General features: G+C 46.2%; 2 protein-coding genes and 1 long non-coding RNA gene across 5 annotated transcripts; 1 reads left to right on the forward strand and 2 right to left on the reverse strand.

The window, feature by feature from the left end:
* Window positions 1-4,840: 4,840 nt before the first annotated feature.
* LOC128268505 (neuronal synaptobrevin) lies at window positions 4,841-22,138 on the forward strand. Of its 3 annotated transcripts, none has more exons than XM_053005622.1 (7): window positions 4,841-5,019; window positions 6,630-7,261; window positions 11,300-11,325; window positions 12,898-13,036; window positions 13,122-13,280; window positions 13,354-13,405; window positions 18,394-22,138. In XM_053005622.1, the coding sequence occupies exons 3-7, from the start codon at window positions 11,300-11,302 to the stop codon at window positions 18,579-18,581; spliced, it is 564 nt and encodes a 187-aa protein (XP_052861582.1). In that variant the 5' UTR covers window positions 4,841-5,019; window positions 6,630-7,261; the 3' UTR covers window positions 18,582-22,138. The 3 variants fall into 3 exon arrangements, with proteins under 3 accessions (XP_052861582.1, XP_052861584.1, XP_052861583.1); XM_053005624.1 differs by lacking the exon at window positions 18,394-22,138 and adding an exon at window positions 14,348-15,061; XM_053005623.1 differs by lacking the exon at window positions 11,300-11,325.
* On the reverse strand, window positions 8,390-9,128 carry LOC128268507 (uncharacterized). Its single transcript, XR_008269148.1, has 3 exons — window positions 9,026-9,128; window positions 8,747-8,909; window positions 8,390-8,651 (listed from the first exon to the last, which is right to left on the reverse strand). It is a non-coding gene; the product is annotated as an uncharacterized LOC128268507 (long non-coding RNA).
* Window positions 9,413-10,299, reverse strand: LOC128268506 (nuclear protein 1). Its single transcript, XM_053005625.1, has one exon. It carries the CDS (start codon window positions 10,060-10,062, stop codon window positions 9,871-9,873), a length of 192 nt encoding a protein of 63 aa, XP_052861585.1. The 5' UTR covers window positions 10,063-10,299; the 3' UTR covers window positions 9,413-9,870.
* Window positions 22,139-22,623: the final 485 nt, after the last annotated feature.

The following is a 22,623-nucleotide window of genomic DNA, read 5'->3' on the forward strand; positions in this document are numbered from 1 at the left end:
CAAAAATCAAAAGAAGAAAAGATCGCCGCAAGCCGTGTGGCCCATATTTTGGGTTTTCCTAACTTTCCCTTTTTCCTCGAATTTGAGTACCATTTCGTTTAGGAAGCAATTTATGTAATCCGTTCACCAATGGGAATCGCGGTTCCCGGTAGTTTCATTGCCGAAGCAGCTTCCGAAGCAATAGTTTAAAATTTTACGTACACTATTCCCGTAGCTTAAAAATTGTAGTTTAGTGTAGCACGGCAGCGGGGAGGCCGGGGTCTTTGGTTTGCTTTCAAAAGAATAAGCCTTTTGGACACCGCGACGGCCACGGTCTACTGATCTGTGAGCAGAATTTCGCCGAATGAATAGCGCCGGAAATAGAGAAACAAAAATCCATAGCAAGCCGACATGCACTTCTCATCTCCGCACATCGCACTCGAACCCGTTTTGCCGAGGGGGAGGTCTTCTTATTCGAGGCCACGCGCGGCGATCTAGGGGCAGCAAGCGGCCTGGCCTTTTCTTCGTTTTACCGTGTCTTCGTAGAGCATATAATAATGTGAATGGTAAGCAAAAAAAAAATGGGACGAACGAAGCAGTTATTATTATGACTATTACTAATAAAGTAAAACAGAAAAAGAATAATGTGATAGATTTAAAATATATATATATATATACATACCTATTGAAATGTACACTATAAGTATAACACGTATGGAAAAAACGAAGCACTAAAAAATGGGTGAAATACAAACAAAAACCTAAAACTGGTATATATACACAAACAAAAAAAACTATATATTATTAAACCATGGAATATAAGAATGTGTAGTGAATGTGAGGCGGCCGGCGGAAGCACCCCGAGATACCGGCGAAGGAACAGATCGGAGGAAGCAAAATACTTCAAACTAGCTATTTGTCAAATCGACAAAAAAATTTTACCTTTCTAATATGAAACATATGCGAACACACAGAGAACAGCAACACGCGCAACACTCTTAACAGATATAAACTAAATGCTCTTTATACTTAATAAATATATCGATAGATACACACACAAGCAGCAGCACGCACAGACACAGACACGCAAACGCTGGATAAAGCCCGGCTGACACTTTCTCTCAAGCAGCATGACCGAGTGCGCGCCATTGAATCATCCGTCTTCCGACGGGGAAGTTCGGTCGCGGCCAAGCGAAAAGCCTCTCGGCACCAAAGGCCACACGATACACATTATCCTCCGGTGCAAGGATAGGTTAGAAACCTTAGACGCTCATCGTACACCAGCAGAGGACCCTAGTCCCAAGTGCGGAGAGGGATTAAACACACAGAAAATTCAACAAAGACAACGCATACTACGTGATATTGTGTTCCCCGTGAGAGCAACGGAGAGAGAGAGCAGCATGCTGGAGTAGTTCCTTTTTTGCAGTAAATTCTTAGATTGCTCCGCCGGGGACGAAAGTTTGCGGTCAGAAGCCTCGTTTCGGAAATGAGTCAGTCAATTTTACCACGTCAGTTGCGCTGAGACGTAAATATGGAAGTACCTTTTACGGTCTGGTTACGAACATCTTTCACGCGCCTCTCTTTACATACAAACAAACCTGCTTCGGACTGCTTTCGGGAAGGGTTGCGTTTTGAGATGGCGGTATCAACCGACCGAGAACTCCCGCCGCCTGGCACAGGTTCCCGAAGCGACGCGCGCGTGATATCATCAATTATTAGCGAAAGAAACCGAGTACTGCGAAACGCAATTATAGCACAACCGGCGGCAACGAATGTGTTGGGTTGGGCAGACCGATTTTAACACGAGCAATTGATCCGATGCAATTATTATTCGCTGGCCCACCAGCTATTTGCCTCGTTCTCTAACTCTAACGACGCCTGCATTTAAATAAAACTAACGTAAACGCAAAAACACTTAACAGAAAACAGAAGTTGGATTAGCGCAAATGGAAACCTCTTTTCTTACACTCACTACTCTTACACTATCTGAGGCATACTACTACTCGAATCAATAAATTAGTAACACTTCTATTCTAGCAGGAAAGCATGGCGGAAACGTTTAGGTGGCTATTCTTAGCGATTTTTTGATGAAACAATAGTGGCAAAGGTATCACACAGGTCACCGACTGTGTCATAAAATCAATAAGCTAAACTGAAGATTCTGAGTAGATCCAATTCTAGTTTTGCTTTTTTTGATAATTGAAAAGAAATAACCATAAAAAACGCTCCAGATGTTGAGCCTTTCTTTGCATCACAATGATTGGCTTTTCGGTTCCCGCTGTGGGCCGCTTTCAAACCCGGCTTTCTGCTTTGAAATGGTAACCGATGTTTCGATGAACCATTCCCCGAAGGAGAAATAAACAATAGTATACATGGCAGCTGCTGCCTGACACCTTATCTCAACACTTACACACACGTACATAGCAAAATAGCAAAATCTCTTCTCAATCTGCACTGTCGGGCTATTTTAATCTAAACTTTTTAAAAGAAAGCTAAACATATAGCAATACGCGTAAAGAGAGAGAGACAGACAGACAACTAAAGAGTATAATGCAACAAGCAACAAAATCACACACAAACAGAATACACAACAAACCGTAAAATGAGAGCAGTACGAAGAGAGGAAAACCTTACTAATTACCAGACACAAAAAATCAAAACAGTGGCAAACTTTTAATGTTGGGCGTGTGACTGTGAAGCCACAAAGCAAAACAATGGATCAGCGCAGTACAGGAGACATTTTCACTTTTAACTCCCCATTGTTTCCGGTTCAGTTCTGCGGTACACGGTGCCGGTTGTCGACACAGCTCAACAGTAAACACTTTCAACTAAACGGCCCAAATCCAATCTATGTTTGCGTTGCACATGCCATAATTTCAATCCCAATCGCCGTGGCAGCACAAAACCAGAGACACACAGCCAATGGTAACTGCAAGCAATAAATGACATCAAATCGGCCCTTCCTGCTGCCAGGTGGATGGACACCAGCATCTATCTTTTAATCCACCATTCCTACCTTTCCCTGGTGGGTGGGAACTAACAAGCAAAAAAAGTTCGAAGGACATGCTGGGGAGAAGAAAGAAAAAAGTACACATACACACACACAAAAACACAGACACACATAAAAAGGCTGTAATTTTAAGAAAACTAAACAAAATAAAATAATGAGAAGCGAAACACAGCAGTGAAGCAAAAGAGCGAGGCTGAAAACGAATGGAAGAAAAATACAATAAATGAAAACATATACATACTTAAATGTAGGGTAAGGAGTAATCAGTAAAAGGCAACTAAAAGAAAAACAAAACTCAATAAGAAATATATTGAATAGGAAAACCTGATCAATATACATATATATATATATATAGAGAGAGAGAGAGCGAGAGCGAGGGTACACTCTCTCATGTACGTGCGTAACGAAATGATCAGTGACGAGTGCGGTAAGCAAGGTAATGGCAAGAAATGTAAACTAAACACTGGGTGCTCTCAAACCGGCACCGAATACTCTACCCCTGAGTAACTCACCTTAAGTCTTAACAAAGAAAAAGAAGAAGCAAAAAAACAATGCTAAACACTGTGAAAAGCGATTGACAAGCGTTACGCAAAGCCAAATCTCTTCGTACGACGACGACTTCAGAACTTCCGAGATCGAAAGCATACATAACATGTGTACGGTAGCCTGAGAGGGACGCGACAGGGACGGGGCGGGTTGTGGGATGTGTGCAAGTGAGCGAAAAATCGAGAACAAAAAAAAACAGCGAAAATTATGTCAAATGTATTTAAATGTAAGAGAAAACTGGAAAGAAAGTCAAAATAAAGTCTATACATGAAACAAAAAACTAAACCCAACAACCAGAACACTCCACGCGATCAGGTAATGGGTGCTAAAGTGCGGATTGCGTTTGGGCATCGGCTTGGTTCGTCAATGTAGTGATTCGTTCCACAGGATTTCATGGCCTGAAATATCACGTTCGTTCACGATTACCTTCTTGAACTTTATTTCGACCAGGCGTCTCCATTCTTTCGACCAGGCGTCCACTCCAATACATGCTAGGCGTCTCCATTGGGTTTCCTTTCTGTTTCGTTCATAAAATCAACCAAGCTAAGGGACCGTGATGGCACTTTTGTGGGCAGTTTACATACTTAAAAAAACCACTGCTCAATGGCTACTTTTTACTGATTTTACTTAGTTCGTTGTGCGTTTGAATTACGGTACCATGGGAAACACTTGCGACTGTATTGTCTGCTCCCACGGCACACACACGAAACCCAGTGCCCAAAAGCTCCACAGTCGCTGGGCAGCGGCGCGACAGAAAGCTTTAGACCGGAAACACACTACGAAACCCTCTAAATTGATAAGTTCCTCGTGCTTCGTAGTCGCGCTCTATAGGAAAAAACGGTAAAAAGGATCATCCAACCCGACGGGACGGAATGGCAAATGTTTTATGGGCCTCAAAGTACCAAAAATAAATTCACCATTACGAAAGACTTTGAATGCCGTTGGCTGTGGATGTGAAGAGCTCATTTTAGCATTCGCTTTGCGCGATGCGGTTCCGTAGCCTCCGTCGTGGTTAGCTTTTTCCATGAATCGAACCCCATTCATGAGGTTCGGCTGTCTCATTGATAGCAGCCGGAGCGACCGAATGGCCGAGATCTGACCCAAAGCGCCCTGGAAGTCGGAGTGTCGACTTTATAGTTCGTGCGTGCGAAAAGTCGAAAGGGCCTCTGGTGCTCTGGAAGGTGTTCACGTTCTGGCAGTTGGCCGCCTGTTCGGTTTCGGCCGCCAGACGCATGCGCTGGAAGCACGCCACGGGAAGAGCCTACTCTGGAGCAGTGGGCCACTCGGCCAAACGGCCATCGAACGGCAAGCCGACTGGTTGTGTGTCACGGTGCAAGCTGCGTGTCTCCTCACAGTGCGCTCTGTGCTTTTTTTCTTCGCTACATCTCTCCCTGTACACACTTCCCCCCAAAGGAAACCCACGAGTAAAGGGGTGGCCCAGTAAAGGTGTCAGTGGTCAGCTACGCGCGTGTGTGTCCTCGAGTGTGAGTAGGAAAAGGGGTTCTTCAGGGGTTTTTGCTCCGTTCTCGTCGGTTGCGTGTCAAGCCAAGCCTAACAGCAGGCGATGGCGAAAACGAACGGTGGAACACGTCTAGCAGGCCATGGAAAAGTGTGATGTGTGAAGATCGACGGCCTTGGTGATACCCGCGGAAGAGAAAATCTATAGTGTCCTGCGACGAAAAAGGAACGACAAGGAACTGAGGTTGTGCAAAGATTTTCTCAGCACTCGCTGCCCCATCAGAAGTCATCGTGTTTCGGAGGAGATTTTTATTCTGGAGCTGGAAAACCTTTAATCATTTCCCGATACACACACACACACACCCACGTATGGTGGCAACCGTCAGGCAGTTCAGGGCAGCTTTTCATCACATTTGTTCACGTGGCTTGTGGGCAAACCAAGTTTTCTTTTCTGCTACGCTCCGTTCCCAGAGCGAAAGTGTGTGTGTGCGTGGCTCTGTGTACGTGTGTGAAAGAGCAAGAAACTCAACGCTTCCCTCTCTTTATCACACCACTGTCACCACAGTGCGAAAGGGACGAATAGTTTAACCTGTGGCACTCTTCTAGCGCCAAAAGGTTTCTTTAGAGGATTCGAAAAAGTATTCTCTCGCTTTCTCTTTTACATGCCCCCCAGTGTATCGGTGTCCTTCTTGCACGCACACACACACACACAGATACACAAATGCGCTCGCACACAGGATACAAGTCGCGGTACATTTATCTGCATTGTCTGCGCCCACCTGCGAATTTGATATCATCCGATAACAGCACGGTTGATGATGATGCGTGTGCGGCATTCACCAAGATGAAACGCCTTTTCGAAGGACACCTCGTTACGCGTTCGTCGTCGCAAAGCACAGTAGCAAGCAAAAGAAAAGCCGAAGCTGCAGTGCATTGCTCACTTGGATTCAGTTTTGCGTAACACTTCTTTCGCCAATCTCATTCTAGTGTGAGAATCGCGAAAAGGAGTTCTCGCTCATCTCGGGGCGCCCGTGGCCCGTCTCATTCTGCTTCCCGCGAGAGCCGTAGAATTATCCTTCCACGTAGATGGCAGATCGATTGGCAGAATAATTTAACAGTTGATGTTAACAATGAAAACGTTGACAAAACCGAGGAAAGGAAAATTATCTTTGAACCCGACCGAAGATGTGACCTTTAGTCGCCAGTTTAGTAGGACCGCCCGGGGGGGCGCTGAGCTTAACCCCGCTCTCGTGAGCCACCCATCACTGTTTGTCTCCTTCTTTCCCTCACATTTCACGCTTTTTTTGCTCTCTCTCGCTCCATACTTTTATCTTCTTGTATGAAATTTTACTCGTATTCTTCTCTCTTTTATTCTCAATCTCGATAACTTTTCTACTTGGTAAGTCCTGAACAGGCTGAGTACTTCTCCGCGAGCCGTTGTCTCTCGCCTTCTTTTTCTTCATCTCTCTCTCTCTCAGTCAGGATGCCGTTGTTTTCGACTTTTTCTTTCTTTCCCTTGTTTCCTTTCGCCTGGCCACACTGACGCATTCTCGTCCTGCTGTTTGGTAGCGCAAACATCGAGTGAACGAAATTTGTTCTCATTTTTGACCTCTGCCTCTGAATGCATTATTTGTAGCTCCTCGCGCGCACAGTGGAACAGTGATCGTGGGCAGCGTGATCAACCGAAAGCCGCACAGAGCCAGCCATATGCCAGCAGCTTGCCTCGTCTGTGAAGTACAGTGAAGTTTAATTTCTACCCATCCGTCGGTGTTGCGTCGTCCGGAAGGACCCGCAATAAGTGTTCCCGTTACCGAGTGAATAGGTTAAGAAAGTACCGCACCTACCGCAGCGTGGTGCAGCGTGGTGCAGAGTCGTGAATAGGCGAGGAATCGAGTTTTGAAAGCGTGAGGCCGAGTGGTTTGAAGCCGAGGCAGGTGGTGTAACCCGAAGCCCAAAGTTGCCCCAAGGATCACCGACGACGACGTTTGCCGTCGATTGCTCGTGGGATAAGTGGAGGAATCAGCAACCAACGCAAACGCCAACGCAAAAGGCCGACACGAGAGCGAAGAATTTGTCGCAACCCTCGAGGTGGAGCTCAGTGTGCGGATGTTTGTGTGCTAGTGTGCTCCTGCAACACCAAAACTCCCCACCAGTGGAAGCTTGGAAGGGAAAACTGCTTCAGTAAGCCTGAGTAACACCAGCCAACAGCTGAAAGAGAGCCGCGTTCCGTTGTCGTCGTCGTCGTCGAACTAGCGAGTAAACGAAAATGTAAGTATAGCCGGCCGCCACGGGCCCTTAAAGCCTTACGATTCGTAGCAACACGAATCGATCGTCATCTTTGCGTCATCTGTGTGATCAAACGTACCATCCCAAAAGGGGGTCCGGGGGTCCAGTGGGTTTCCGAGTCCGAGCATATCCTTTTTTTGTTGGTGAATCTGTATCGCAGTCCTGTCCTATCTGTGTGTGTGTGTGTGCTTTAGCAACAACTAGACGTGTTGGTGTGGTTACTTTGTTCTAAAAATACGACAACCCGCAAGATAACGCTTATCTTTGAATGGCCCCTAATGTATCGGATTTTCCATCAGCACCACCCAGGGGGAGGGGCGAGGGAAGTGAGAAAATGAGCTCCTTCGATGCCCACTCAGCACGCTAGTGTGCGTGAGCGCAACACTCACTGTATCCTGTGCAAGTTGTACGCAAGGCTCGCTGCAAGCTGTTCGCCTTCACATCGATTTCACTCGGTGGTGGTGTGTGTGTGGCGGGTGAAAGCTCGCTTCTGCAATGCAAGGGAAAATTTTCCATTGCCTACTTCTATCTCGCTCAGATCGAAACGCGTGTGTGAGAAACATTAGTCACACGACGGACGGACGGACGATTGTGAATCGATAAAAGACTAGCGGATGGGATGCAAATGGAGTTTCCTTGTTGCCCGGTGTGTTTAATGACGAACTGAAAACTCCGCGCTCGGTGGCTCGGTACGAAGAGAAAAGAACGGTGCAACGAAATTGCAACGATGCACTGGAGCAGAATTGGAGGCGATATGCGGTGGAAGTTACTATCTCCTGCGCACACGCACGCACGCACACACACAAGCAGCCAGCGCCTTGTAACGTGGAGACGACGGCATCGATATGCGTTTTGCAGCACACACACACACACTTTGCCTACTTTGTGGTGCAACGACGATGCACCATTTCTGTGACGACGACTGCACCGCGCGTCAGTATGAGCAAGAAGGCTCATACAGAAATCGTTCGTCTTTTTGGGTGTTTTGAATGCCGATTTTATCGTGGCGCATTCCCCAAACGTCATCCTGCTCGATGTGGGCACAATGTTCTATTTTCGACTAATCACATTTATGTTTATTGTGCCTGGCCGCCGCTCTTATGAGTCGGGATCGGTGGCGATTGTTCTGGAACGCCACGGCGCGTGCATCTAAAAAAAGACGACCCCAAAATAGCTGCCCCCTAAACCTAAGTCTGATATCGATGCGAAGGCCTACGTGCTTCATTTACGACCTCAAAACGCTCAATCAGCGTTGTGTGGCGCCGTGTCGCAACTGGGAAGGGCTCAGATTTCGATGCAAAACTACACCGGACACATGTCACACCGTCGGAATGCACCGTGGGAAGTGAGAAATCCTAAACCGTCCATGCGCCTAAAAGGGGTAAAAATTGAATTGCTTGAAGAAATGCAACATACCTTTTGCCTCGGTCTCGGGTGATCTGCGGCCCACCGCCTGCTACTACTCACCTTGTGCGATCGATCACCGGGGCAACCGAAAGCTTTCGCGGAGCTTTTTACCCCGCAGTCAGTTGTTCCCGCAAATAGGACGTGATGTTGTTGAAATCATTATCAGCGAATCGGAAAAGAACCCGGGAGTGCCCTACTCTCGCGGTGCCTCTATAAAATGCAGCTGATAAAGGGCAAAATAGGGAAACACAAAGTATTGTGTAATAAAATAGGCCACCGTAATGCGATACCCGTTATCAGCCGAATTGTGTAGCCTTTTCGGCTTCGAAGACTTAGTACCTTGTTTCGGGCGACGGAGCGAACGTAAAATATGCTGACGGACGATGCAATTCTTGCGCGCGAAGCGATTCGATTTTTATTTTCGTTACCGTGCGCACCACACACACACGAACCATTCGCGCATTTCGAAATGTTTGCCGGCGCCGAAGAAAAGTAACAAGCTGCGTGTGGAAGCTAGAAAACAAGGTGACTCGCGCCACCCATCGCCGTCGTGTGTGATAGGCCTTGCTGTTGTTGTTGCGGCGCAGTATCGCAGTTGGTAAACAACGGCAAAACGAGCATAAAGAGCATAGACGAAGAGGAAGAAGAAGACACAAAGAACAGCGAAGAAAGGTTTCGGTAACAAGATCCTCACAGAGACTGTGGTGTGGTGGTGGGGATGGTGGGGCTTGGTTGATAAGAGACCTTTATTATTATCATTATTACTTTTTAAAAACCGTTACAACTTATAGTTAATCACACAAATCGCATAATCATACACTCAGAAAATGATACGCATCGCTTCGCACGACGGACGGACGACGACGGGGGGCGACTGCCTAAGGAGGAGGCCGGGCGGAGAACCAGTGCAGTGGAGGGGCGCGGGGCAATCGATATCGCCCATCACATTCTAAATTCCCACTGCAGACAGACCACCAGGATCCATCAGCTTGTTTTCCCAGCCGACCAGCTCTAGGCAGTGGGTCTTAGGCCAGCTGTTCTAACTGACCCCTGCGCCTGCTCCTTTGCCTACCCCCCCACAATCCAATCCCCGGACACCACCTGAGCGCGTGACGTGCGGAGCCGTCGTCCGTGGGGCCGATGGGAGGCGAAAAAGGGGGATTGGATTCTGGTCGCGCTCGCGTTTACTTCGCGGCTGGCTGCTTCTTCTTCGCTTCCGTGTTTTTCAGCTTGTCCACTATCTTGCGCGAATGGCCGCTCGGGTCGTGGTGGTTCGTGTGGTCGCTCGCTTCCTTCTTGCTGCGCTGCTTGCCGCTGTGCCCCGAGTGGACGTGCTTCTCCATCTCGAGATCGTACTTGTCGTAATCGTCCGACATTTTACGGCAGTTTTTCTAGAACGCGCTGTGTTGTTGGCACTTTCGCACTTTTTTCTGGTCACACTTTCCGGTGTTGTGATGGCTTATCGCGCTGCCTGCTGTGTCGCAGTTGCAATGGAAAACACAAAGAGACGACAGGGATAACGAAGGAGAACGAATCGATGTGCTCGCGGTTCCGTTGATTTTGAACTAGTAATTTGTTTTGTCTGCTGCGACTCACTTTTGCTCTGCTCCATCCAATGCCAAACATGGGGAACTTTTGTCATGGCCGCGCGCACGGTCGGTTGGTATTGGTGGGGAACGGCTGTCCGTGCGAGAGGGTATGTGTGTGACAGCAGCTAGTAAGGCCACACGCTACGATTTAATTACGATTTGTATCGCAAACCCGATACGTTGTGCTCACTTATCGGTCACAGTGGTCGAGGAAATGGCTTTTAAAGCGAAGTAATGATTAAATTTCGATAAATTCCGCGAAAAAACTCACGCATTAACATGTCAAACCATTCGCCATTAATTAATTAATACTCGCCTGCTTTAATTTTCTAAAACTGTGGCGATGGCCAACAACGACAAAAGTCGATGCAATTTCGCTGTTCACACATTGCGATTGGTCTGTGGCAGTGGGATTGCACTTGCACTAAAGTAGCAGTGAAATCGTAGCGTGTGGACCGGGTTTAACAAAGCAAACTGCGGGCGACATAGCGCGCGCTCTTTCGCACGCATTGGCCGCCATTACGTCAGTGTTTTCGCTCATCACCACCAGAGGTCACTAGGTGGGTGTTGGGTCGGATTCAAAATTCAGTTAGGATACGGTATTACGAAGAAGAAAAATTACTTTATTCAATCAAAAATCAATCTACAAACAACACAACTGTTAAAAATTAACACAAAAACCAACTATTATTCAATAGCAGTTCAGTAGTTAAACTGCATTTGCTTATTATGATGATTATCAATTTCTTTTATTGAATTAAATTAAAATTTGATTACATTTAACAGTTTCTTTCGTTGTTTCTTTATTTCTTCCGTTTCATTTGACGTGAAGTAATGTACTTATTGCATATTGAAACTCTTCTCACATTAATCAGAAATCGTAACAGTATGCGATTCACAGTGTGTCAATGCTCAATAATGTGCTGTTCTTTGTTCTTACAAATACCCGAAACACCGATAACCACAACAACAACAAAAAACAATAAAACATGAACCACACCGCTTACACAACAACACTGTACAGATGAGCGGAGAACAGCAGGCCACAGAGTAAGTGAAACAGTTCGTCCGTTTGTTAAAGCATGGCGCGAGGCGTTAGCGGAGAGGCTAAATAATGGCGTCGATACGCAAAAGTGTCATTTTACAGCCCCGGAAAACAATATTCATCCTTGTTGTAGGCCGTTTAAGTTTCTCGCTTTTCATTTCGCTTCTTTGAAGCTTACAAACGCTCGCCCGAAGCAGTAGAATAATACACTATTGTTCATCGATATGTTACAATGTTTCTTCGTTTATTTCGTTTCCTTTTCCTTTGGTTTTCAATAACGTTTTCGTTGTCGTTGGGTTAACGAATTTACGTTCTCGCATAGAATAGCTCGCATTGTTGTTGAGCCCTTTTTGGCCAAGTGCATGTGTTTCAGCTTCGACCATTAGACGGCTTTCCTTTGGCCCACCACAACATGCAGAAGAAATGGCCGCGTACTCTCATTAACATGTTTACAAAACGATACACTCGAATACCTCGGTTGCGTATAAATCCTTTTCGATTGTCGTGACAACGAGAGGCGCTGCTCGCCACGTGTCACTACTTCCGGTAGGCGCCTTCTTTTGGTCCATTTTCGATCACTGGTCACCGTTGGGCGGTCGGATGGACGGTCGGAAGCCCGACGCATGCGCGCTCCAGCCCCGTTCGCTGTGATCTATTGATTTCTTTGCATTTTGTGACGGCCTCGCGGCACACAATGCTTGTTGTTAACCGGGACGGCCGTACTGGTGCAATCCGGAAACACCGAGGCCAGCGAACCATTATTAAATGCCTCCAAGGAATGGCGCTGGTGCTCTGTGGGTCCTTCATTTGGGACTCGTCTGTTTCGCTCCTTTTTATATCCAGCTAGTGGCCGTGCCACTACCTTTATCATCACCTAATTCGTGGAATTCAACTCGGTGACTCGTGTTCACTCGTGATTAACATACAAAATACACACCCTACACAGACCACCACACAACATCAGCAGGTAACGTACAGCTACAGAGCCGTCACACGCTTCTTTCTTCACTAACTCGAGGGTTGTTCAATGGAAGGCAACAAATCGCTCGACTTGTGCTGCCGTTTGACCTAAAAACAGGACCTCGAAACGGCGCTGAAGCGATTACTTCCTTGCTGCTCAAATTCGAAACCAAAATCACACCATTGGGCATCATTCGTCATTGAACAACCCCCTTCGCGCAACAGCTTCGTCGGTTTTGTTTCCAGTTTTTTTGCTGTCCATACTTACACCTGTTCTAGTTACCTCTTGTTATATTACGTTCTTCGATCTACACTAATCAGTTCCAGTTGGCCTCCGCTAATTGAGGGGCCACATTTTAGAACTACATGATATGGGCCTGGTGGCCCGCACCGATGACGCAGGTCGGACAACCGCAGGTTTTCGGACCTTCATCAGGAAGTATTCGACAGGGTTTTGCTCTATTGGTTTACTGTTTACTTTACCTTGTTACCGCTTCCGGAGCGATGCACTGACCCGCAAATGGTCAGAATGGAGGTTTGCGTTTGCGAGACACTAATTTTCTTGTCCACTCTTTTTCGACACTCTCTGTCTTCCATCATGATCACCAACTCCGCAGGTCGGCCCCAGATGGACTTGCGCCGGGAGCGGCAGCGGGAGGCGAAGCGGGAGCAGATGGGATCGTCGGCGGACCCAGAACTCCGCAGCAGATTGCGGCACAGAAGCGGCTCCAGCAGACGCAGGCACAGGTCGATGAGGTTAGTGACAAATCGCACAGCCACAGCGATTACTGGCAAAGTGTGGACCGGACGTCCTTAACACACTCGCACCCCCCTTCCGCAGGTTGTGGATATCATGAAGACGAACGTCGAGAAGGTGCTGGAAAGAGATCAGAAGCTGTCGGAGCTGGACGACCGAGCCGATGCGCTGCAGCAAGGGGCGTCACAGTTCGAACAGCAGGCGGGCAAGTTGAAGAGGAAATTCTGGCTACAGAACCTAAAAGTAAGTCCCTTTTTGGGAGGCCCACTCCTGACCGAATGCCCACTTACTAACACGCCAACTTGTCCACTTCTAGATGATGATAATAATGGGCGTCATTGGTCTCGTTATAGTCGCAATTATCGTAGGTAAGTGAAGAACTGCAGATCGAACGTGCAGACTCGACGGACGCGACGACCACGATGTGGGTTGTGTGCGCCTTCTAGCCAATTACGAATGCGATATGTTTAATCAATCAACGCAGTGGGTCTCCCCGGGGGCTATCTGGGTGGATGTTGACCAGCCCAGCCCATTAACAGTTTCATTCATCTCAACTCCCTAGCGAACTACATGTAGAACCGCACGGGTCCCAGGCGCCCGGGGGGGCACGATGTTGCCTCGATTATAAAGAGCCACGAATGGTCATAAGATTAAAAATGCTACACACAGTCACACGATAGTACTCCGGAGATGAACCATAGATTGGCACTTTTGCGTTTAAGCCACCTTTTTCACAGTGCCACCTCCTTGGTTCTCGGGAACACATTCTTAGTTTAGGTTAGAAGAAAAGCACCGCAACCCCTGCACTTTGGAACCGGATAAAGGTAGAGTTACAAACCACAGGGCCGCACAGGTCCTTTTGCCGTGCCGTGCCGTGAGCTTTTGCTTCTCTGTAGTCCATGTTTGTCGAGGCCTTCGGACTCCACCGAACTCTATCGAGCTCTACCGAGCGGACTAGCCATTCGCGGCGCTGCTTTTGAGTGAGCTGAATGATCTGTCGTTCAAGTCGGTGTCGATGTCGTATTTCCGTGTGCCGCCAAAAGTGTGGTCTGTAGTCCCTTTCTTTGTGTCTATTCAGCCCTGCTATGGAGTTCCGTAGTTTTATACAAAACACCAGACGTCAAATTATCGACGACGCCCCGCCGATGGCTCTGGGCCCCTCTGGAGTGTGCCAACTTTGATATGATGTACCGTGCCGCGCGTGTGTGTGTATTTCATAAGCTTTCTCTTTTTGTTTTTTTCTTCTTTTTTCTCTTTTTCATTCTCGTGTTTTTCGCCCCCCTCAAACTACATCCCATCAAATCTTGCAGCAAGAAATTAAGCTCGCGACCAGCATTCCAGCAGAAAGAGCCGAGAGCAGGATCCCCGCATAGCGCGCATTATCCCATAAAATCAAGCATAATCCCAACCAGATACAATCTAAAGCTAAAACAGAGAAGTAAAACGACACCAGAGCCGCAGTCGTCGTCGTCGTGGTCGTCATCGTCATCGTTATGATCGCCCATAAAGCCATCACATCCTGCGCTCGATCACCCAGGGGGGTTGCAAAAGGTCCTTCGAATTCCGTTTCTTCAGCTCCTTGCCATTTTCGGGAACCAGCTTTTGAGGAGGCCGTGGCCGTGGGAAGATTATTATTCGTTACCGCCCTTCCCTGCGCCACGTTCAAGGACGGGTTCTCGTGGAGCAGAGTTGCGCACCCGCGAGGGTGATCTTCGTTTCAGTATCCGTAATCCGTAATCCTCATATCCGACGAAGCGGGTGAACCATAAAGCCCCAACAGCTAAAACCCTTACAAGTATTACAATCGGAGTGCGTTGTGTGAATTGAGAGAGAGAAACGGGGCGAAGCAAACATTAGTCACATCGAATGGCGTGCGCATCAAAATTGAAGATCCACCATCGAAACCGAACCACCCGGAGGAAACCGGAGCGAAATGGTGGCCATGTTTAGGCAAAAACAATCTCAAAAAAAAAATCAAAGAAAACAAATTCACACGCTCAACGACCACAACGTTCTTCGAGACCGCGCCCGTAACGAGATTCGATTTTGGAGGTGGCTTTCGGAAGAGGTCGGAACGGCGAGAGAAAACCCTTTGAACCGACCCGTCACGGTGCGACACGCCGCGGAACGGTGAGAGCAAACTGAACCTGTTAGCCTGAGTTTGACTTGATTTAGTTAAATCCCTCCCGCAAAAACATTGCGCCACCGCGCGCGTGAAGTCTTGCCATCTGTAGGAGTAACATCATTGTGTGTGTTGGCGCTGCTCTGTCTAACCGCACTGTGGCTGTGTACTGTGCCTAGCCTACTACACCTTCCCGTTCTTGGTAGCAGTAGCCAGAGAGCATGTAGAAATCGCTAGAGCACTACACGTTGTAGTAAAACCGTAGGACACTGCCGGACCACGACCAGCATCACCTTCTGCTTCCATCCTTTAATGTCCCTAGCCGCCATTGCACCACCAGAGAATGAATTTAGTCAGCGCACCCACGAGCTATTGTTCCCGATGCTGGTCTGTGATCTGGTTCCGGTGACTGTTTTGGGACGAATAGGACTAGTGTTGCTATGTTTAGTTAGTCTAGCAACTTTCCACCTTAACTATGCTTTACTATTGGTTCTCTATTCATCATTTGCATCTTTTCAGTTAAGCTACGTTTTGCTTCGTACCTATCGGTTGCTATCCTCTATCATAACTCTTACGATAGATGATCGAATGGTCGGTCCCAGCACAGCGTAATGTAGATAATTGTAGCTTACTAATCTGTTAGTCTGTTAGCATGACCGACTAGAATCTCCTCCACCAGGAGGAGCTACATGTTTGGCGTAACTAAAACCAACCTCTAAACTAAACCGAAACGCTCCTTCGGCTCCTTCTTTGCATGACGGTAACGGTTCTAGTAGATCAGTTTCGCTCGAAAAACAGTTGAAAAACGAACAAACAAACAACCGGCATTCATTCGCACGATTTCGCAGGAAACAAACAAACAGCCACACAAGCTGGAGTTGCTGGATCGAAATTGTTACAAGCAAACAATTGTTTGTTCGGCAATCACAAAATTCGAAACATTCAGCCTACACCCACCCAGACTAATACTACAGAACCACCGATAACAAAATGTTTTATGCCATTTTTCCCTCTTGTTCATCTCACTGTTTCCTTCGAAACGGCTATCGTTTCGTTCTTCTTTATCTACTAGGGGTGTGCATTGAGAATCGGAATGCCGGAATCACACAAAAATGTTTATAAAATTTGAATGCGATTTTCTACATTGTTCAAAGTATGTGCCATTGCTAGCTATACATTTCTCCTATCTCTCTGCTAAATCATGGATTCCCAGAGGAAATAATTCTTCGGTTTTTTAAGTAAACTAATTAGTCTTCCCATTTCGACTTCTTCGTAGAAAACGAAGAGCTGCTCAGCCAATACGTGTCCCATCGATGAAAATGAATGATATTCGGAAAGAGCCAAGTCTAGTGAATAACGCGGGGAGGGATAGCAGCTCCCATCCAAGTGATTTGATAGTATCCTGAAACTGTTTTGTTTTTTGGGGGGCCTGGTGCTTGATTCCACGGGCCACCAGGCGCCCCCATTGGAACCCAGTAGAATTGCATTTTGGTCGTTTTTCGATCAATGCATGGTTCGAATTGATCATTTGTTGTCAGTAGCGATCGGAATTAACGTTTCCATCAGGTTTTAGGAGCTTGTGAAACACCACACCTTTCTGCCCCATCAGAAAGTCCGTTTTTTGGAGTCCTTCGACGCTTTTTTTGTTAAGTCAAAATCGCCATTTTGAAGTTTTTTAAACCACTCAAAGCACAGCGATCTTCCAAAACCAAGTCCCGACAAGCATTTGGTGCAATTCCGAAGCAGTTTGCTTCAAGAGGAGCAGAAAAATAATAATCCCCGCAAACCGTCATTTTCGGGCACAAAAGTTGACATAGTTTAACCCCTTAAATGATGGGTTGCAAACCGAAATATATTTTTTTTCGACCTGGACTCATTTACCTGATGTCAAAACAAGGTAATGATGAATGAACAGCAAAACTGGGAAGTCCCAATCGGCAGGTACAGCCATCTTTTTAACATTCCGATTCTCAATGCACACCCCTAGTATATCTTTTAACTTTAACACTCTTTCTTTTTCGCTCTTCGTTTCCTACTCTCAAACTACTTTTTGTTTCAGTTTTCTTGTGTTTACGATGTAGCGTTGATTCTCCTCTCTGGTTTCTACTATCTTTTTCTCTTACAGTTTGTTTCTTCATTTCTTAAACGTTAACTACTACTTTTATCCATTTTTTATGCAAAAGACACAGCATATAGTCACAGTCCACGAAACATGTAACTGCCAGTGCGATTAGTTTGGAACGTTCACAAAACGAAAACAAAAACAAAAACATAATAAAATACGAAACAGAACAGAAACAATGACATGAAACGAGGCAAACTCAGCAGCAAAGTCAAGTAGGTAACAGACGACACCTTTCGAAGGCGGAATGATCCTTCTTGATCGTCCTCGGGAACACCACATTGTTCTCTCGCTCTCTCTTCCTCTCTCTGTCGCTCTCTCTCTATTTTTCTGTCTTGCCACTGTTCTCTGTCCTCTCTGGGTCTCTGCTGGGTCTGGGTGTTTGGTGTAGTATCATCTCTTTGGCCGTTGTGTATAGCGTTTCCATCCCCCCCCCCCGTAACGTCTCGTGGGTCGTACGATCGTTCTTCCGGGTTCCCGGATCGCGGACGCTCTGCCTCTGTCTCCCGTAACTATGCCTACAATGCTCTCTCTGCTTGACCGTTGGTAATGTGGGTGTTGCGCGGTGGGTTGTACATTCTTAGCGCACCAGTAGCCGTTTAGCCATTTGTTGGTCGGTTTGTAACGTGAGTGGACCCACACTGTGTACAGCAAACACTCGGCGTGTTCGACCCGGTTCGATGGAGCGACTGCCTGGAGATGAAACGTAGTAACCATAGCTAAAATACTAAGCCTTCTTTAATGCCGCCAAGCGGTGGCGCCCTCTGGCGGCACTCCCAATCGAACCGGGCCGGAATACCGATTTTCGTGTGTGGAGTTCCGAATGGTTTGTAATGTCCTCGATACAGTATATTGAGCTTGTGCGTGTGTGAGTGATCGATGAGTAGTATTCCTGTCGTATGTATGCGTATGGTGCGTGTGTGTGTTTGTGCTGAATGTTAGAATATCCCTACCGAATATCCTAACGCGTTCTGGTGACGTCAGTCGAGCCCATTCCCCACACCCTATCCCCCAGTTTCAATTCCAAACGTCACCAGGGGCGCTACTTCGACATCCATTACGTTTTTATTGACGGTGCGCGATGCGTTTTCCTCTTCCTTTCCGGCGAACAGCGAAATTCATGCCCGCAGACCAACCGCAGCAACCGATGATGATGATGGGAGGGCAGCCGATGCAGCAGATGCCGATGCAACAGATGCCGGCCGCACCACCGGCTCAACCGGCCGCTCCGGCGGCCCTAGTACAGGACGTCACCTCGCTACTGACCGGCGGTGGTGGTTTGCCGCTGATCAAGAACTAAACGGGCGGATCGCCGTGAACTCTACTACTCGACTAGTGAAGATCGATAGTCGCTAGGTGTGTGTCGTCGTCTCGGTCATCGCTGGTGCTGCTGCTGCTGCTGATGTTGCTGTTACAGTCGGAATATTTCTCACACATTCCGAAGAAAGAAATCTAAAAGAAATCATGCAGACTAAAATAGGGAGACACATTATTAGCAGAAGACGAAGAATCTTACGGGCTTCTCGGTTGGCGGGCAGACGAAACGAAAGAGTTGTCAGATGGTAACCACTAGCAACCACTAGATTGCACCTGGGAACAGTTGCAGCGAACATGGCGTCCTTTATTATTCTCTTGTGTACGAGGGCTGATCAATAATTTTCGCGACATTTGAATTTTCTCGGGCTACGTATATCCGATTTTCGATTTTTTTGTGGAGTTAGGTTACTACACATGTCAGTAACTTATGGTGAAAAGTTCGGCCATTTTGAGTAATCAGTCAATTTTTGACAGCTGTTTTGCTTGGACGTGTTTTGGCTCATCGTCGATTTTTGTCTCTTCCAAAAAATGGATGGCAAAGAATCTTTATCAAATTCGGTGTGAAAAACGAAATTAAGAGCTCGGACGCAATCGAAATGTTGGCTGTGACTCATGGTGAAGCTTTTAAGACCAAAAGCATTGCTTATCGGTAGTTCAAAATTTTGTCAGAGGTCCGAGAAGATGTGAACTTCCAAAAGCCAAGTTTGGACAAATGTGAACAGTTTTGCTTACAATTTTCTTCGATTGCATGGTCGTGGTGCATTATGAGTTGTTGCCAGAGGATAGAATGGTCAATAAAGAATATTTCCTGCAAGTTATGCGCAATTCGTCCGAAGCAATCCGTTAAGAATGCCCGAATTTTTGGGAAACCCGAAATTGGTTGTCGCGCCCCTCCTCACACATCGTGGTTTCTGCGCGAATTTTTAGCCAAAACAACACACTAATGATGCCAAAGCTACCGTATTCTCTAGATTTGGCCCCCTGTAACTTTTTCCTGTTTTTTCCTTTTTCCAAAACTCAAATTACAGCTTCGTGGTCAATTACTTTTGGAGTGCAAAAAAATCGACGATGAGCCAAAACACGTCCAAGCAAAACAGCTGTCAAAAACTGACTGATTACTCAAAATGGCCGAACATTTCACCATGAGTTACTGACATGTGTAGTAACCTAACTCCACAAAAAAATCGAAAATCGGATATACGTAGCCCAAGAAAATTCAAATGTCGCGAAAATTATTGATCACACCTCGTACTTCGAAGAAAATTGAAAAACAATTATTTTGCACTATTCAGACTCTTCAGTTCAGAAGTCCTTGTGGAGTGTTCTATGTTCATCGACCTACTAGAGGGTACCCCTCTGTGGGTTCAGGTTTGATGATTAACAGAATAACCTAACCTTCGAGTTCGCTCAGCTTCGCTAGTCATCGGCCATGAAGCAGCCACCGAGTGGCAATACAAATCCTCAGTAACAAACAACTCAAACGCGCGATCCGCGGTACGCGACAGTTCACCATTCTGAGCGCATGCAACGAAACTAGTAAACATTACCACTCTGAGTGTCTGAAAAGTTTGAAATCTATGCAAAAATAAATAGAATCATTTCAATGGCAAAAAACGAGACCAATGTTGTTGCTCGAAAACCACGTGGCGCACTGTTCGGGGTCGGCCCAGAGAAGCCCGTTGTTCGAAAGAAATGTAAACCCACGTTGTGACCGGTCGTTAATGCGCTTCCAACGTCCATCATTGGCGCACATGTTTCATTTTTCCCGACCTTTTTTTTCCTTTAATGGTCCGTTTAATCGGAAGTTTGCAAAAGTGAAACCGACAGCCTAATGAAGGGGAAGAGAAAACACAAACCAAAAGAAAAAGAGAAAAAGAAAACTTAACCATTCGCAGACATAAGAGTTAAACATAGAAATTGCTAGTTCAAATAAAATAGAAATAAAGAAATGAGATCCCACATCATGCACACCACCACACAGCAGCACATCACACTCGCGAACAGGACAGGTCATCTAAACTCAATTTCAACGGTGTGAAACAAAAGGGTAAAACAAGCGTAAAATTAGTTTTCATTTTCAAGTGCAGAGAAAAGCAGCGACAGCGAGCAAAAGCGTGCGAAGCAAACACTACTAGTATCCAAGTATAATATAGTTAAAAACGAAAACTAACACTTAAAATCATTGCGAATGTAGGGACGGCAGCCCGGGACAGAACGACGAACAGGAACGAGATAATACCCAAGAGATTATACACTTAAAGTTATACTTAATTGCAAACCAAACAGAAGAAACCAAACCATTGCATTGATGGACACGATTCACACCGACACATCACAATGGCTAATTCACACACTTCAATTCGTTCGTATTCACTGATCCGGGTCACTTCGCAGATCACACACTAGGAAAGCGACGGCGAACGGAAATGTGAACGACAAAGAAAAGGGAAAATCACGTCGTGCACGAAGAATCTCTCATAGCAAAAAAGGACAACCAGGTACATATAGTAATTACAATAAAGCAAAACAAAAAAATCGATAAAACACGCTACATGAGCGCATAAGCAGCGTATGAAGCGATCGTATGGTGATCGCGTAATCTGCAGATCTGAGTAATGGAAAAGGCGAAAAGAGCGCAGAAGAGCAAAACGAATTGTAACTCATCCAAACATAATCCTTCCCCCGTCTAGTCACAAACACAAAACAAAGAAAATTAAATGAATGGATTGAAAACGAAAACTTCACAAACACACACACATTGCATTGAATGGGAAGAAACAGGAAACGGAAACGGAAACGAAAACGAAACGGAACGGAACGGCTGCACGCAAAATCATTAACTGCAAAAAATGAACGAAGGAACGAAGGTGATGAAACTAATGGAACAGGAACAAATAAGGGCGGCAAGAAAAGCGGAAGCAACACACAAGTAAAAACAAACAACATATAAATACATATATATATACATAGCTTTGAAAATTGTAAAAACACAAACAAAGGAAAGAACTACAAAGAACAAAACGAGCAAAAAACCACAAAAACATGTACACGTGCTTCATTGTTATCTATACTTATAGCCCCTTGATATAGTGGCCGCTTGGTGGCTTGTTTGATGGCTCGTTTGCGCGGTTTGCTCGGACGAACGGGACGGGGTTTGGGGGGGCGGTCGGTAGAGCACCGAACTCATCCAGAGTAACACCAGACACACCGCGATCGCGCGCGTAACGTCACGTCAGCACCATTGGTCCACCAACCACCCTAAGAGGGGTCAAATGCGTCGCAGATGGGCAATCATAAAAGTTACCAAAAAAGACACAAAACTATATGTGGTAAAAGGAAGATGAGAAAGGGTAGAGAAACAGACAACAATCGAAAATTGAAAGAACGAAACGAAAGAACAGACGAGAAGACGCGTAAGAGAGACGGATTGGACGTAACCGGGGCCGCGACTAGTTGGTGGACAAAACGGCGGGATAAAGCGATTATAAAGTATAGATAATAATGAACAGAGAATATATAATTAATGATTAATAAAGACAATTAACTAGTGTATGTAACACGTGGCACTTTCGTTTTGCTTTCGTTCCGGAACACGTGGGTAAGATATTTCGGTCTGGTAGGCACTGGCGAAAGCTTCCGACGGGACGGAACGGGCGAAGCTTTGCGGGCCCTTCTATGGTAAAAGCTCTCGAGTTCTCGTTCGGAAAGATTAATGAAAAACCTATGCGGAGGTCGCGTTTGTTGATATTATGTTTTGTTTTTATTTCAGTGTACAATGATACAGTATTCGTTTGTTTTATTTTGCTTCGTTTACTTGATTTTCACGATCGAGTTTTGAATGACGTTGACGTTACTTCATAATAGTTTCAGATTACGCCCCACACGTCACCAGATTTTCTCCCATCATTGCGCGCGATAAGCGCGTAGCCGCTGTGTCCTTTTAGAGGGCATTTTTTCTGTCTACACCGCTTCTTACAGGGAGGGATGATAAAGTACAAGTTTTCGGGGGGATTATTATTACATCC

Source organism: Anopheles cruzii, chromosome 2 (assembly GCF_943734635.1).
Source record: "Anopheles cruzii chromosome 2, idAnoCruzAS_RS32_06, whole genome shotgun sequence".
NCBI lineage: Eukaryota > Metazoa > Arthropoda > Insecta > Diptera > Culicidae > Anopheles > Anopheles cruzii.